Below are 14,946 nucleotides of genomic sequence, written 5' to 3'. Positions count from 1 at the left end.
ATCCAGCCCAAAATATCAAACCGTGTTAGTCAATGCTATGGATCCTTACAACCTTAAGCAATATTAACAGTTGTCCGCCATTTTTGATTGTATGACATTCATTAGATGGGGAGAAATTTATGTGACTTTTTTCCATCCCATCCACAATGATTTACTGATTATGGCTTTGTCTGTTTTCCTGGTGTGCATGATAACTTGATCTATTCTGACCTCTTATCACTGGGAGCAATGTTCAAAGCTGGTTCAGAGTAAGGTGATAAAAATCTCTGCCGACTGCTGTCCTTGTGAAATTAATTTCAACCACCTTAATTTAGCTCATAGCTGGCAGTAGGGCACACAATACTTCAGTTGGAACCCAAAAATACCATCTTGCCAATGAAGTTCTTCATTTGAAGGGGACATAGTTACTCCACTGCAACAAAAACAAAACATCCAAAGGAAGCTGATTAATTTAAAATCAAATTTCATTGCCAGAGTTAATGACACACTTCTAACCCTCCTCTCTGTCCACCCCTTCTGCAGCACCCAATGGTGGGGTTGTAGGACAGAGGTGCCCCTGACTCGGTGTTCATTCGAAATTTCACCCAGAAAGAGGGTGGATGTGGGAGCTGGAAAGAGTCACATTGGCAGACCCAATATATCAAAAAGATGGTCAAAAGAGCCTAATTTGTTCAGGATTTCTAAGTGGAGGAGGTAGAGAGTAAGGCCAGAGAAATTTGGAATTGAACATTGAAATCTCTTTAACTCTCCTCCATATTGGGCCATAATGCATATTGTAACACACTGACCATCTTCCTCAACTGAGCTTGATTAATGAAAATGAAAATGGTTGTTGAACATGGGGCCCTCCTTTACTGTATGGATGCAACAAGAAAACCAATATTGTTAGAACATTTTACAGAAACTTTCCTGAGGGTAATTAGAAACCCGCAAAGAAAATGAAAATGTGCATCTAGAAGTTCTGCTGATGGACATTTTAAGTGCATTCCCCTTACAATGCGTTTTAGTGAAATATTTCATACAGGCAGAGGAATGGGAAAATGTTATATCAGTGTGAACAAAAATGTTGTGTGTGTTCCTAAATCCCAATGTTGTGACTTAATTTGAATATAGTTGATTGGAAATTGGCCAGCATTTCTGCAATCAATGCAAACCCAAACAAAACAACTGGATTGGGCTCGAAATGGATGGAAATCTAATTAATGATCTCCACTTAATTTTAAAAAATCTAGTGTCTATCCATATACTAATATATTAAAACCTTTTGTTTTCAAATATACTTGCTGCAGAATGGCTTTGATTTCAGTGGATCGCACGCCACACTATACAAAGACAAGCTTTGGAGCAGATGCCAACCCTCTGAAATTCTACTCCACCACATATTCCACAACGTATGGTAAGCGAATGCAAGGGAATCTGTCATGGTGCTGAGGGTTCTTTTGGAAATATGAGAGCTTGATGTAAGAATCTGCAGTTGAATCACCAGCCCATAAATCTGGCATCTTCTGGGAAAGTTAATGATCTAAAGTAGTTTCACAACCATATCATGCCAGGTGCAAAGATCTTTAGGCTTTAGGTCGTACAATTTCTCAAAGAGCTGAAGGTAGTCTTGGACTGAAAGGAATCTCAGGTTAAGAGACCGAATAGTGTGACTGGGCCTGCAAGGAGTTCAAATCCAACCCAGGTTGATGGGCACAAATGTCTTCTGTTACCATGATTTTAAGGTTCCGATGTGAAATAGTGAAAAGGTTATTTTACTGCACACCTACGCCCTTGTCCTATGGTGCCATGTAAATGGAAGTGAAACTTGGTTGTTTTCCTCAGTAGAGTCCCACATCACAAAGCCCATTCTCCAGCTACCCATTCCATCCCTCTCACTGGCTACAGTCTCAGGCTGAACTGAACTAATTGTCTTCTTTGATCCTGAGGTGAACTTCTGATTTTAAGCTTTTCCATCACAAAGATTGCCTACTTCAATCTCTGTCCCTGCCTCAGCTTCTCAGCTGCTGAGACGTGGAAACATGCATTTGGGAGTTGAAGCCCAGAGCAATTCTCCCGCTATATTATGATTCCTCCCTGGGTTAGATTAATTTTGATTAGATTAGACTCTCTACAATATGGAAACATACTTCAGCCCAACAAGTCCACACCTACCCTCCAAAGAGTAACCCTCCACCCAGACCCATTCCCCTACCCTATTTTTACTCCTGACTAATCAACCTAACACTACAGGCAGTTTAGCATGGCCAGTTCACCTGATCTGCACATCTTTGGATTGTGGGAGGAAACCAGAGCACCCGGAGGAAACCCATGCAGACACCCATGCAGAACATGCAAAGTCCACACAGACAGTCACCCGAGGCTGGAATCGAACCCGGATCCCTGGTGCTGTGAGGCAGCAGTGCTAACCACTGAACCACTGTGCCACCCCATCCTGTGAAATATTGTGGATGTTTTGAGATTTGCATTTAAGTGTTGTTTGCTGTAGTTATTAAATTTTTTGACAGATATTTGCCAGGAAAGTTTTGTAAGCTTCTCCTGATCTCATATTGTACCTCCATGTAGCTGTTTACAGCATTTCTCTCTAGTTTCACCGATCTCCCTCCAGAGGACCTCTGTGGAAATGCCAGTCAGGTTTTGTTGAACCAAGAATAGGAGAGCCCACAAATATGACAATAGTTGCAGATACCTCCCAGAAATGTGCCAATATTTACAAAGAGTACTTCCTGTAGAAACTTTGCAAATTATTTGCATAAATGTGTGCTGCATGGATGAAAAAAGTGTTCAGGATTAGATTGAAGAAATACATATTACTCATGGGAGTTTGCTAGGCTTCATAACTCTACAAGGAACAGCTGGCTCCCTCTTTAAAAATAAACTCCTTAAGCTATTTTTTAAATATTGAAGACCTTAGACTCCAGATGGTAGGCTCTTGCCCTCTGTGTTGACAATTGACAAATGTTTAATGTAATACTTGGAATACTGAGTCAGCTCTTTTTCAGGAGGTCAGCTTTTTAATGACTTGTATATTGTGAAATTATGAGTATTTTATAAATTATCTGTCTATCTAGGTAAATCTTTAAGATTGTTACCTCTAATGGTAATTTGCTAAGTGTATGCAGTATCATGTCTTGCACTGGAGAATATAATCCCAGGAATGCAGTGGGAGGGGGAATGAAGGCTCCATGTTCAACTCTAATCATGTACTGACCTTGCCTCTGTGAAAACACTGAACCAGTTTCAATCAAAGTCAACAACAACATTGTTGGCAATAACCACAGTGCATTTTTCTTTCCTAACTTCCTTGACATTTCAGCAACTGTTGGCATCGTCTAACATAATTCTTTTCTGATGTTTATGTTTTATTGTCCTACGTGGTCTTTTCTTGATTCTTTAACTAATCACATCATAATCAAAATATTTGGAGAAATGACTGTGCCCCCTGCCCCCATGCTATTATGTTTTGAACCTAGCATGGAGCTATTTGTGATCCTTTCGAAAACCACTTATTCATTTTATACAGTCCCTTGGGGGACATCATCCAAAATGACATATGTCATTGACATCCATTTCTCTGCCGATTCTCTCAAACTCTTTGCTCTTTGTGCTGTCTGACTACTCGTTTAATATCCAACCATACTTTGGCTGCAGTTCCCTCTAGTTAAACACTGAAAAGATCAAGCTCATCCTTTTTTATCCTCAATCTGCACCTTTGTCTCTCCTTTGCCACTATCTCAGATTGAACTAGATTGTTTGCAACATTGATGTCAAGTTTGACTCTGAGTTAAGACCATGCCAGCTCTTTTACCATGTCAGCTATCTGACACAAAGACAGTCTTCTTTAGCTTCCAAAACATATTCACCTTCTTGACCTATGCTTTGCCACACGAGCTGCTCATGCTCTCATCCATGCCTTTGACAACTCTAAATGCAACCAATTCAGTTCTATCTAATGCCTTCTTATGACCTCTCTTTACTTCTGTAGCCCCCCCGCTCCCATCCCAAAGCTATGAAACTACCCTTTTGCTACTCCATCATTTCCTCACCAGAACCAGAATTTTCTGGACTTTGGTAAAACTCATGTATTTGCCTAAGTTTTACTCACCTCTCTTACTATCCCTTTCTTTGCCTCAGTATCCGGTTTTAGAGATGATATCTCCATGAGACATAGGATATTATTGCTAAATGAAAGGCACAGTGCAAATTATAAACAGAGACAGCAGTGCAGAAGTGCTATTTTCTGGGTCTGTAGATTGAAAGAAGCAAAAATGGCTCTTAGTAGAGTGATATACTCTTCTTGCCAGATGTGGGAGCTCAGGGAGAGTTTACGGGTTACTGAGGATTATATCTGCAATAATTGCCGCTGGTTGAGAATCTTATCAGATCGAATGGATCAGTTGGAGAGGCAGTTCGAGGCAATGAGGAATTTACAAGAGTAAGGGGCTGTGATGGATGGCAGTTATAGGAAGGGGGGAAAGTCTCAGATACAGCCACATAGATGGATGAACTCCAGGAAAGGTAAAAGAGGTAGGTAGGTAGTGCAGGAATCTTCTGTGGCTATCCCCATTTCAAACAAGTATGCCATTTTGGAAAATGTAGGGGGTGATAGATTCTTGGGGGAGCGTAGCACGAACAGGCAGGTTTCTGGTATTGAGACTGGCTCTAATGTAATGAGAGGTACGTCGGGTTCCAAGCGATTGATTTTGTTAGGAGACTCTCTAGTCCAAGGTACAGACAGACATTTCTGTGGCCAGCAGCAAAAAATCAGAATGGTGTGTTACTTCCCCACTGCCAGGATCAAGAGAGGGTGCAGAATGTTCTCAAGGGGGAGAGGGCCAGCAGGGGATCATTGTACACATTGGAACCAATGACATAGGAAGGGAAGAGGTTGAGATTCTGAAAGGAGGTTATAGAGAGTTAGGCAGGAATTTAAAAAGGAGTTTCTCAAGAGAAGTAATATCTGGATTACTCCCTGTGCTACGAGCTTGTGAGGGCAGGAATAGGAGGATAGAGCAGATGAATGCATGGCTGAGGAGCTGGTGTATGGGAGAAGGATTCACATTTTTGGATCATTGGAAGCTGTTTCGGGGTAGAAGTGACCTGTACAAGAAGAACAGATTGCACCTAAATTGGAAGGGGACTAATTTACTGGCAGAGAGATTTGCAAGGGCTGCTCGGGAGGATTTAAACTAGTAAGGTGGGGGGAATAGTGAGGTAAGTGAGATAGTGAGGAAAGAAATCAATCTGAGATTGGTACAGTTGAGAATAAAGGTGAGTCAGGGCAGAAAGGGACAAAGCAGAGAACAAGGTAGGACTGATAAATGAAACTGCATTTATTTCAATGCAAGAGGCCTAACAGGGAAGCAGATGAACTTAGGGCATGGTTAGGAACATGGGACTGGGATATCATAGCAATTATAGAAACATGGCTCAGGGATGGAAAGGACTGTCAGCTTAATTTGTATCCTGTGGCATTTTTGATAAGGGATAGCATTATAGCTATATTGAAGGAGAATATTCCAGGAAATACATCCAGGGAAGTTATTTGTGTGGAACTGTGAAATAAAAAAGGGATGATCATCTTATTGGGATTGTATTATAGACCCCCTAATAGTCAGAGGGAAATTGAGAAACAGATTTGTAAGGAGATCTCAGTGATCTGTAAGATAATAGGGTGGTTATGGTAAGGGATTTTAACTTTCCAGCCATAGACTGGGAGTCCATAGTGTTAAGAGTTTAGATGGAGAGGAATTTGTTAAGTGTGTACAAGAAAATTTTCTGATTCAATATGTGGATGTACCTACTAGAGAAGGTGCAAAACTTGACCTACTCTTGGGAAATAAGGCAGGGCAGGTGATTGAGGTGTAAGTGGGGGAGCACTTTGGGGCCAGTGACTGTAATTATATTAGATTTAAAATAATGATGGAAAAGGATAGACCAGATCTAAAAGTTGAAGTTCTAAATTGGAGAAAGGCCAATTTTGATGGTGTTAGGCAAGAACTTTCAAAAGCTGATTGGGTGCAGACGTTTGCAGGTAAAGGGACGGCTGGAAAATGGGAAGCCTTCAGAAATGAGATAACGAGAATCTAGAGAAAGTGTATTCCTGTTAGGGTGAAAGGGAAGGCTGGTAGGTATAGGGAATCCTGGATGACAAAAGAAATTGAGGTTTTGGTTAAGAAAAAGAAGGAAGCATATGTCAGGTATAGACAGGCTAGATCGAATGAATCCTTAGAAGAGTATAAAGGCAGTAGGAGTATACTTAAGAGGGAAATCAGGAGGGTAAAAAGGGGACATGAGATAGCTTTGGCAAATAGAGTTAAGGAGAATCCAAAGAGTTTTTACAAAGACATTAAGGACAAAAGGGTAACTAGGGAGAGAATAGGGCCCCTCAAAGGTCAGCAAGCTGGCCTTTGTGTGCAGCCGCAGGAGATGGGGGAAGATACTAAATGAGTATTTTGGATCAGTATTTACTGTGGAAAAGGACATGGAAGATATAGAATGTGGGGAAATAGATTGTGACATCTTGAAAAATGTCCATATTACAGAGGAGGAAGTGCTGGATATCTTGAAATGCATAAAAGTGGATAAATCCCCAGGACCTGATCAGGTGTACCCTAGAACTCTGTTTGAAGCTAGGGAAGTGATTGCTGGCCTCTTACTGAGATATTTGTCATTGATAGTCACAGGTGAGGTGCCGGAAGACTGGAGGTTGGCTAACATGGCACTACTATTTACAAAAGGTGGCAAAAACAAGCCAGGGAACTGTAGACCCGTGAGCCTGACGTCGGTGGTGGCCAAGTTATTGGAGAGATTCCTGAGGAACAGGATGTACATATATTTGGAAATGCAAGGACTGATAGGGATAGTCAACATGGGAAATCATGTCTCACAAACTTGGTTGAGTTTTTTGAAGAAGTAACAAAGAGGATTGATGTGGGCAGAGCGGTAGATGTGATCTATATGGACTTCAGTAAGGCGTTTGACAAAGTTCCCCATGGGAGACTGATTAGCAAGGTTAGAGCTCATGGAATACAGGGAGAACTAGCCATTTGGATACAGAATTGGCTCAAAGGTAGAAGACAGAGGGTGGTGGTGGAGGGTTGTTTTTCAGACTGGAGGCTTCTGACCAGTGGAGTGCCACAAGGATTGGTGCTGCGTCTACTACTTTTTGTCATTTATATAAATGATTTGAATGTGAACGTAAGAGGTATAGTTAGTAAGTTTGCAGATGACACCAAATTTAGAGGCGTAGTGGACAGTGAAGAAAGTTACCTCAGATTACAACGGGATCTTGATCAGATGGGTCAATGGACTGAGGGGTGGCAGATAGATTTTAATTTAGATAAATGTGAGGTGCTGCATTTTGGGAGAGCAAATCTTAGCAGGACTTATACACTTAATGGTAAGGGCCTTGGGAGTGTTGCTGAACAAAGAAACCATGGAGTGCAGGTTCATAGTTCCTTGAAAGTGAAGTCGCAGGTAGATAGGATAGTGAAGAAGGTGTTTGGTATGCTTTCTTTTATTGGTCAGAGTATTGAGTACAGGAGTTGGGAGGTCATGTTACGGCTATACAGGACATTGGTTAGGCCACTGTTGGAATATTGCATGCAATTCTAGTCTCCTTCCTATTGTAAAGATGTTGTGAGACTTGAAAAGGTTCAGAAAAGCTTTGCAAGGATGTTGCCAAGGTTGGAGGATTTGAGCTATAAGGAAAGGTTGAATAGGCTAGGGCTGTTTTCCCTGGACAGTCGGAGGCTAATGGGTGACATTATAGAGGTTTACAAAATTTTGAGGGGCATGGATAGTCAACAAAGTATTTTTCCTGGGGTGGAGGAGTCCAGAACGAGAGGGCATAGGTTTAGGGTGAGAGGGGAAACATGAAAGGGACCTAAGGGGCAACTTTTTCACCCAGAGGGTGGTATCTGTATGGAATGTGGTGCCAGAGGATGTGGTGGAGGCTGGTACAATTGCAACTTTTAAAAGCATCTGGATGGGTATATGAATAGGAAGGGTTTGGAGGGATATGGGCTGGGTGCTGGCAGGTGGGACTAGAATGGTTTGGGATATCTGGTCGACATGGATGAGTTGGATTGAAGGGTCTGTTTCCATGCTGTACATCTGTATGACTCCATGACTCTAAATTCCTGCAGGCTTCTGTATCCTGATCTTTCAATTGGATGGAGATCAAGATTTGCGTGAATTTTCATTGTTGACTTGTTATCCAGAGACTATAATAAAGCCTGCACTTCAATGTACAGCAGGACTCAGTTTGACCATGGAATCACTGCTTGCTGATACTCACTAATACATGAAGAAAGACTGTGTGGGTGAAACATTGGAGGGATTGGCAGTTACTATGGAACTAAGAATCAGAACTACCAGAGGTGTGGAGACTAAAATTTACATAATCTTCACCTCCCACATTGCCATTGTTGTAAAATCTGTTGCAGCATTAGGAGAACAATAAAATAGAATTTTCCTTTTTGGCTCAATTACTTTTAGCCTACAGAACTTTTAAGAACTTTCTGTTCTGTTTCTGTTGTACTTAACCTCTATTATTTGAAGATGTGTTGCTATCGCTTGTCAAGTCAGCTCCAATGCCTTCTCATCAGGGAAAAAAAACCCGGTGATTTTAGCACTTAGCATCATTAGTGCACACCTAGATACTGTCAACCTATAAATCACACATTGTTGTCTATTAGAGTTGTGGGCCATGAGTGCACAATTTAAGCATTCCCAGCAGGCATGGATTTAATGGGTTTATTATTAATATCACACATTATTTCAGTTTATTAGTAAGATGATGGAAAGTTGATCAAATCATTTATAATGCTTAAACTGTACTTCAAAAGAATACTTCAGCTTGCATCTCTCACGTTGGCTCAGTGGTTAGCACCCCTGCCTCACAGCACCAGGGTCCAACGTTCAATTCCACCCTCAGGCGCCTGACTGTGTGGAGTTTGCACATTATCCCCGCGTCTGCATGGGGGTGCTCTGGTTTCCTCCCACAGTCCAAAGCTGTGCAGGTCAGGTGAATTGGCCATGTTAAATTGCCTGTAATATTAGGTGTATTAGTCAGAGGGGAAATGGGCCAGTGTGGACTGGTTGGGCTGAAGGGCCTGTTTCCACACTGTAGAGAATCCAATCTAATGGAAGGGATACAGAAATGAAATTATTCTGGCCCAAATTAGAGCCTTTATCTACAAGTCTACTGATTGGCACCAATTCCGGTCATGGAAAAGTTTACAATATGCCACACAGAGGAGACTTAATTAAGCTGGAAACAGAGCAAAGAATCAAGGATCAGATTTCTAACACAAACCATGATGTATTTGTGTTCCAGGTCGTGAAAGATTTGAACCAAGAAAATGCGAGGAGTTTGGGTCTGGATATGTAACCAATCAAAGACCAGTTTTATGTTACTCATCATCTTTAGACAGATTAGACAATCCAATTCTCGGGTAAGAGGGATTTTCTCAGAATGGCTAATTGGAAAACCTGTCAGGACACTACAGTTTGCTTCAATCAAAGGGGACAGATATAGAGAACACAATACAATCTCTGTTTTCTCTTTAGCTTGTTTTCTCTGCTCAGATCATGTTCAAAAAGTGAGAGTGTGTTCGTAAGGGAAATGGGCTAGATGGGATGGGGGTGGATGTTTTTGTGGGATAATTTCACATAAAAGTTGAATGAGGTAAGACTCTTGGTTGCCCCTGTGCCTCTGACTCTTGATTAGTTCTCCAAGCCAGATTTTAGGCAACTCGGAGCCAAGTTCCAAACTAAGTATGGGAGCGTGTCTTGGAGGCCATTGAAGGATGCACGCAGTTTAATTTTTGTAAAGTTTGGTTTATAAATTAGTGGCTATCTTGTCTTCTTTTAAGTGACGTGACCGTTCCTATTTATCACAAAATTTGCATAATTACATGAATAATGTGTCATAAGACACACCTTTCTCTATGTAGTAATCTTTAATTTCTTCTGAATTGTTTTTAACAGTAGATTCCTCCGTCTACATTTAGAATAGAAATTATCAATGCAAACTTGTTTTTCACATATAATCCCATGGTTGGTTCATAGAATTACCATGTGACCAGTTAATTTGGGCTATTTTCATGATAAATTTGAAGTTAGAAAATTAGAACACAATTATATAACAAGAATAAAAGGTGCCATATGTTAGCTATAGGCAAGAGATAGGGTTTAAATGCATTTAGAGAGGCAAGGACTGATTATGGATAGCCGGAATGGTTTTGTGGTAGGAAATCGTCTCTCACAAACTTGATTGAAGATTTGGAGAACATAACCAAAAAGAGCTGAGGGCAGCATGGTAGATGCTGTCTACATGGGCTTTAGTAAAACCTTTGACAAGGTTCTGCATGGTAGACTGATTAGTAAAGTTAGAGCACATGAGATTCAGGGAGAGCTTGCCAACAAACCATAAAATTGGCTTGACTCTAGGAGACAAAAAGTGATGATGGAGGGTTGGTTTTTGGACTAGAGTCCTGTGACCAGCAGTGTTTCGTAGGCATCTGTGTTGAGTCCACAGTTATTTGTCATTTACATAAACAATTTGGCTGAGCATTTAGGAGGCATGGTTAATAATTTTATGGATGACACCGACATTTGTGGTATAATGGACAGTGAAGAATGTTATCTAAGATTACAAAGGGATCTTGATCAATTGGGCCAATGGCTGAGGAGTGGGCAGATGGTATTTAATTTGAAGAAATGAGAGGTATTACATTTTGGTAAGATTAACAAGATTAACAGTTAATGGTGGAGCCCTGGGTAGTGTTGTTGAACAGAGAGATCTATTGGCTCAGATACATAGTTCTTTGAAAGTTACGTCACAGATTGGTATGGTGGTTAAGATGGTGTTTGGCATCCTTGCCTTCATTGGTCTGTGCATTGTGTATAGGAGTTGGGATGTTATGTTGAGCTTGAACAGGACATTGGTGAAGCCACTTTTTGAGTACTGTATACAGTTATGGTCGTTCTGATATAGGAAGGATATAATTAAATGTAGAAAGGGTTCAGAAAAGATTTACAAGGATGTTGCAAGGACTGGAAGGTTTGAAGTATAAGGAGAGGCTGGACAGGCTGGGACTTTTTTCACTGGAGCATATGAGGTTGAGGGTGACCTTACAGATATTTATAAAATCATGAGATGGATGGTTAAGCTGAATAGCAAAGGTCTTTTCCACAGGCTGGGGGGAGTCCAAAACTAGAGGGAATAATTTTAAGATAAAAGGAGAAAAAGTTAAACGGGACCTGAGGGGCAACCTTTTCATTCAGAGTGTGGTTCGCAGGTGGAATGAACTGCCAGAGGAAGTGATGGTTAAAGTGACAGTTACAACATTTAAAATACGTTTGGACAAGTACACGAATAGGAAAGATTTAGAGGGATATGGGCCAAATGCAGCCAAGTGGGCCTAGTCTAGTTTGGGAAATTTGATCTGAATGGTCTGTTACTGTGCTGTGTGACTCTTTGACTCAAAGGGTTTTATTAGAACAATTTGCTCAACTAGCTCTAGCATCTGTATTCAAAATTAGAAATCTGAAACTAGACGTAATGCAATTAATTGCCCTGTGATTGATTAATACTCCAGAGATTTTCTTTTTTATTTAGAGCTCTGCATGGCATAGTAATGCTGTATGCCTGAAATACACAGAAAATTTCTGCTGTCCAGTATATGAATTGGGCAAATTGCAGCAGATCCTTCAGATGATATTTTGCACTCCTTTACAATATAACTACAGTCCTCACTATCTCCTATCCACTCACACCTGGGCAGATGAATTGAATGTGTGCATCATTTCCAGAGAGAAATAAAGGGCCATATAAGTAATGTCTAATTGTACGTCCACCTCAGTGTGTTGGTTTAGTAGCGTCTCAGGACTTTGAGTTCATTGAAATTTTAATTATTCCCAATGAGAGTGATGTTGGACAATATCTTTTATAATGCACAGTATTGAGTTCAGCCATGTCTTACAGAATGGGGAGCTTAATGCTGGACATTAACATCAGCATTCAATAAAGAGCAAGAAACAACAACATTGGACTGCATCTTGCCAGAGTTAGCTAAATGTAATTTCTGTCAAGTTTCATGGAGGTGAGTTTCATGATACCATCATCCCAAACTCTAGCTGGATTCACCCACTCACTGCAGACAGACATGCTCACCGCTATCAGGATATCCTGGGGCCTCTAATGTCTGTGCCTTATGTAAAGGCTGTTGCCCACTTGGTCAAGAGCTGGCAGTCCAGAGCTACCCTGCATGGTTGAGGATAATTACCCTGTGAATGGCAGACAAGGTGGAATTGGTGCACCAATTTGTGGACAGAGATTTGGGGGTCTTGATGGATGGAGTGGTGCAGGGGATGGACGTCCACTTCCTCAAGGAGTGGTAGAGGAGGGCATGGCACCAGTCCCTGCCAGCCTGGTCCAAGGTTGCCATCTGAGTTGGTGCTTTCTGTACAGTCAAGACAAATGCCCATCATTGCTGAAAGAGAGTTATAGAGTCTTAGAGTCATATAGCATGGAAATAGACCTTTGGTCCAAACAGTCCTTGCTGAACACAATCCCAAACTAAACTAGTCCCATCTGCCTGATCCGGACCCATATGCCTCCAAAACTTTCCTATTCATGTAGGTAAAAACAATGATTGCAGATGCTGGAAACCAGATTCTGGATTAGAGTGGTGCTAGAAAAGCACAACAGTTCAGGCAGCATCCGAGGAACAGGAAAATCAGTGCCTTTTAAATGTTGTAATTGTATCCGCATCCACCACTTCCTCAGCAAGTTCATTCCACACGCGAACCACCCTCTATGTAAAAAAAAAAATGACCTCATGTCTTTTTTAAGTCTCTCTCCTCTCAGCTTAAAAATGTACCCCTGATCTTAAAATTCCCCATCTTTGGAAAAAGACAACTATCATCAACTCTATCGCTACCTCTCATTATTTTATCAGGTCAATGATTTTCTCTGCACTCTTGGGATTATTGCCATCATCTTTTCTCTGCTACCACATCCGTTGCCCACCAAGAGTCATGCTCTACCACTGCTACTGTTGCTTGCAACATCTTCCCTTATACACTTTCAGCTCTGCAATAGACCTTAGTGCCAAGAGTGCAGGTCCTATGGGCATAAACATAAGCAACATAACTGCTGCTCTCACACTTCCCTGATTTCCAGCTACAGTCATATACTGGTCTGTCAATTAATGCTAGCAGAGTGAGCTTGGAGGTCAACTAGGTGAGTTCAAGGATGGATGTGTTGTATGGGCAGGGCCAGGTCCCTGCACTGCATCATCATCCTTTTGAATTGTGGGAAATAACAGTGCTAACCCCTTGGTCTGGTAAAGCAGCGGAAAACCACTTCCAATTAGAAGAGTTTCTTGTAGTTAATAAGATATAGTTTATTGCCTTTTATAAAATAATAACAGGTAACTTTGATATGATAAACATTGGTACAGAGACTTTGAGGACGAGCAGATATTAGTTCTCACTCGAAATTATAACATTTCGAGATCCTAAGCTGTTCTGCCCACAAATTCCAATGACATCATCCTAATGGGTGGTGTTTATGTCACTCCTCAATATTAACCCTTTTAGATTCCCATACAATACCAAGTTGCTATGGCGGGATGTTTAAAGGATGAAGGCTGAGTCAGTCTTCACAAACTGTGGACTTAGATAAGAAGGCCGAAGGGAACAGAAAGTCAAGAAGTGAAGGCAAGCTGCGGTTGAAAGGGACAGCCATGATCTCTCTCATCTCATTGTAGCTGAGTGAGCATCAGCCACTGGAAGCTGAGGAGTAAAGCTCAAGAGATTGTAGAGAGTCAAACTTAACTGTATTTCATTAGCAATGGCTGATGAAATTAGTCCAGGAAGTGGTTTTCCTCTGAGAAGTGTGTACAGAAAACTCAACAATTTAGTAATAAACCCTCGTTCAGGTTCTCAGTGCACAGTAAGAGGAATATTTCCTGTGGGATGGCCAGGAAGAACAGCTCACTTGATCCAGAAATGCCAGATGATGGTGGCAGACATAATCAGTGTCCAAGGTGTGATGGCACATTATGGGGAATGTAAAAAAGAGTGCAAAGACAGTGTAGGAGAATATAAACAGGTTAGTGGAGGGGCACAGGTTTGATTGGTGAAGTTCAGCAGAGACTAATATGCAGTGTTACTATTTAATAACAAGGAAATGTTTCCTCAAAGATAATATGAATCTCTTGCTCTCTTCATTCTGTTAAGAATGTTCCTATTACCAACACATGTACCTTTAACTCAGTTGCACAACAGACTCCCCAAGCCGTCCAGTTTGATGATTATAATGTATGGTGTGTAATTTCTATGTACTTTAATATCTTTAATTTTAGATTTTAGGTTTAGTGTTTAGATTTTAAACTAGTGGCAAGTGGGTATTCAACTGTATCTATGGGGGGGGGGGGGAGATGTTAAATGAGTAATTTGTCAGTATGTCTGGAACCGTTTTTAAAAACAAATACTGGTATGAGTGGTATCTTTGGAGTGATCATGGAAATTTGTTTACATTGGAGAAGTTTTATGAGCAGACAGAGTAAACACTATCTTGTGTTAAGGTTAGATTATTTACAGTGTGGAAACAGGCTCTTTGGCCTAACAAGTCCACACTGACCCACTGAAGCGCAACCCACCCATACCCATTCCCCTCCACCTAACAATACGGGCAATTCACCTAACCTGCACATTTCTGGACTGTGGGAGGAAACCCACGTAGACAAGGGGAGAATGTGAAAACGCCACACAGTCACCTGAGGCAGGAATTGAACCCAGGTCTCTGGTGCTGTGAGGTAGCAGTACTAACCACTGTGACACCGTGCTGCTTAGGGGGAGTTTCTGTTTTTGTTTTGCTTGGGGGAAAGCTTTTGGATTTAGTTTATAGATATCCTGGTTTAAGTTAGA

The 14,946-nt window shown here is 41.2% G+C and overlaps 1 protein-coding gene across 4 annotated transcripts in view; it reads left to right on the top strand.

Moving 5' to 3' along the window:
• The window catches only part of saxo4 (stabilizer of axonemal microtubules 4), a 183,919-nt gene that overhangs the window by 53,608 nt on the left and 115,365 nt on the right, over positions 1-14,946 (top strand). For 3 of the 4 annotated variants that reach the window (XM_072592192.1, XM_072592194.1, XM_072592193.1), the window contains exons 2-3: positions 1,290-1,396; positions 9,344-9,461. In XM_072592192.1, the coding sequence (XP_072448293.1) occupies positions 1,290-1,396; positions 9,344-9,461 (225 nt within the window). Of the gene's footprint in view, positions 1-1,289; positions 1,397-8,280; positions 8,385-9,343; positions 9,462-14,946 lie in introns of those variants that run through there. The other variant, XM_072592195.1, reaches the window with a different exon arrangement.

Source organism: Chiloscyllium punctatum, chromosome 22 (assembly GCF_047496795.1).
Source record: "Chiloscyllium punctatum isolate Juve2018m chromosome 22, sChiPun1.3, whole genome shotgun sequence".
NCBI classification, from domain to species: domain Eukaryota; kingdom Metazoa; phylum Chordata; class Chondrichthyes; order Orectolobiformes; family Hemiscylliidae; genus Chiloscyllium; species Chiloscyllium punctatum.
This window is presented reverse-complemented; position numbering and strand designations above follow the sequence as displayed.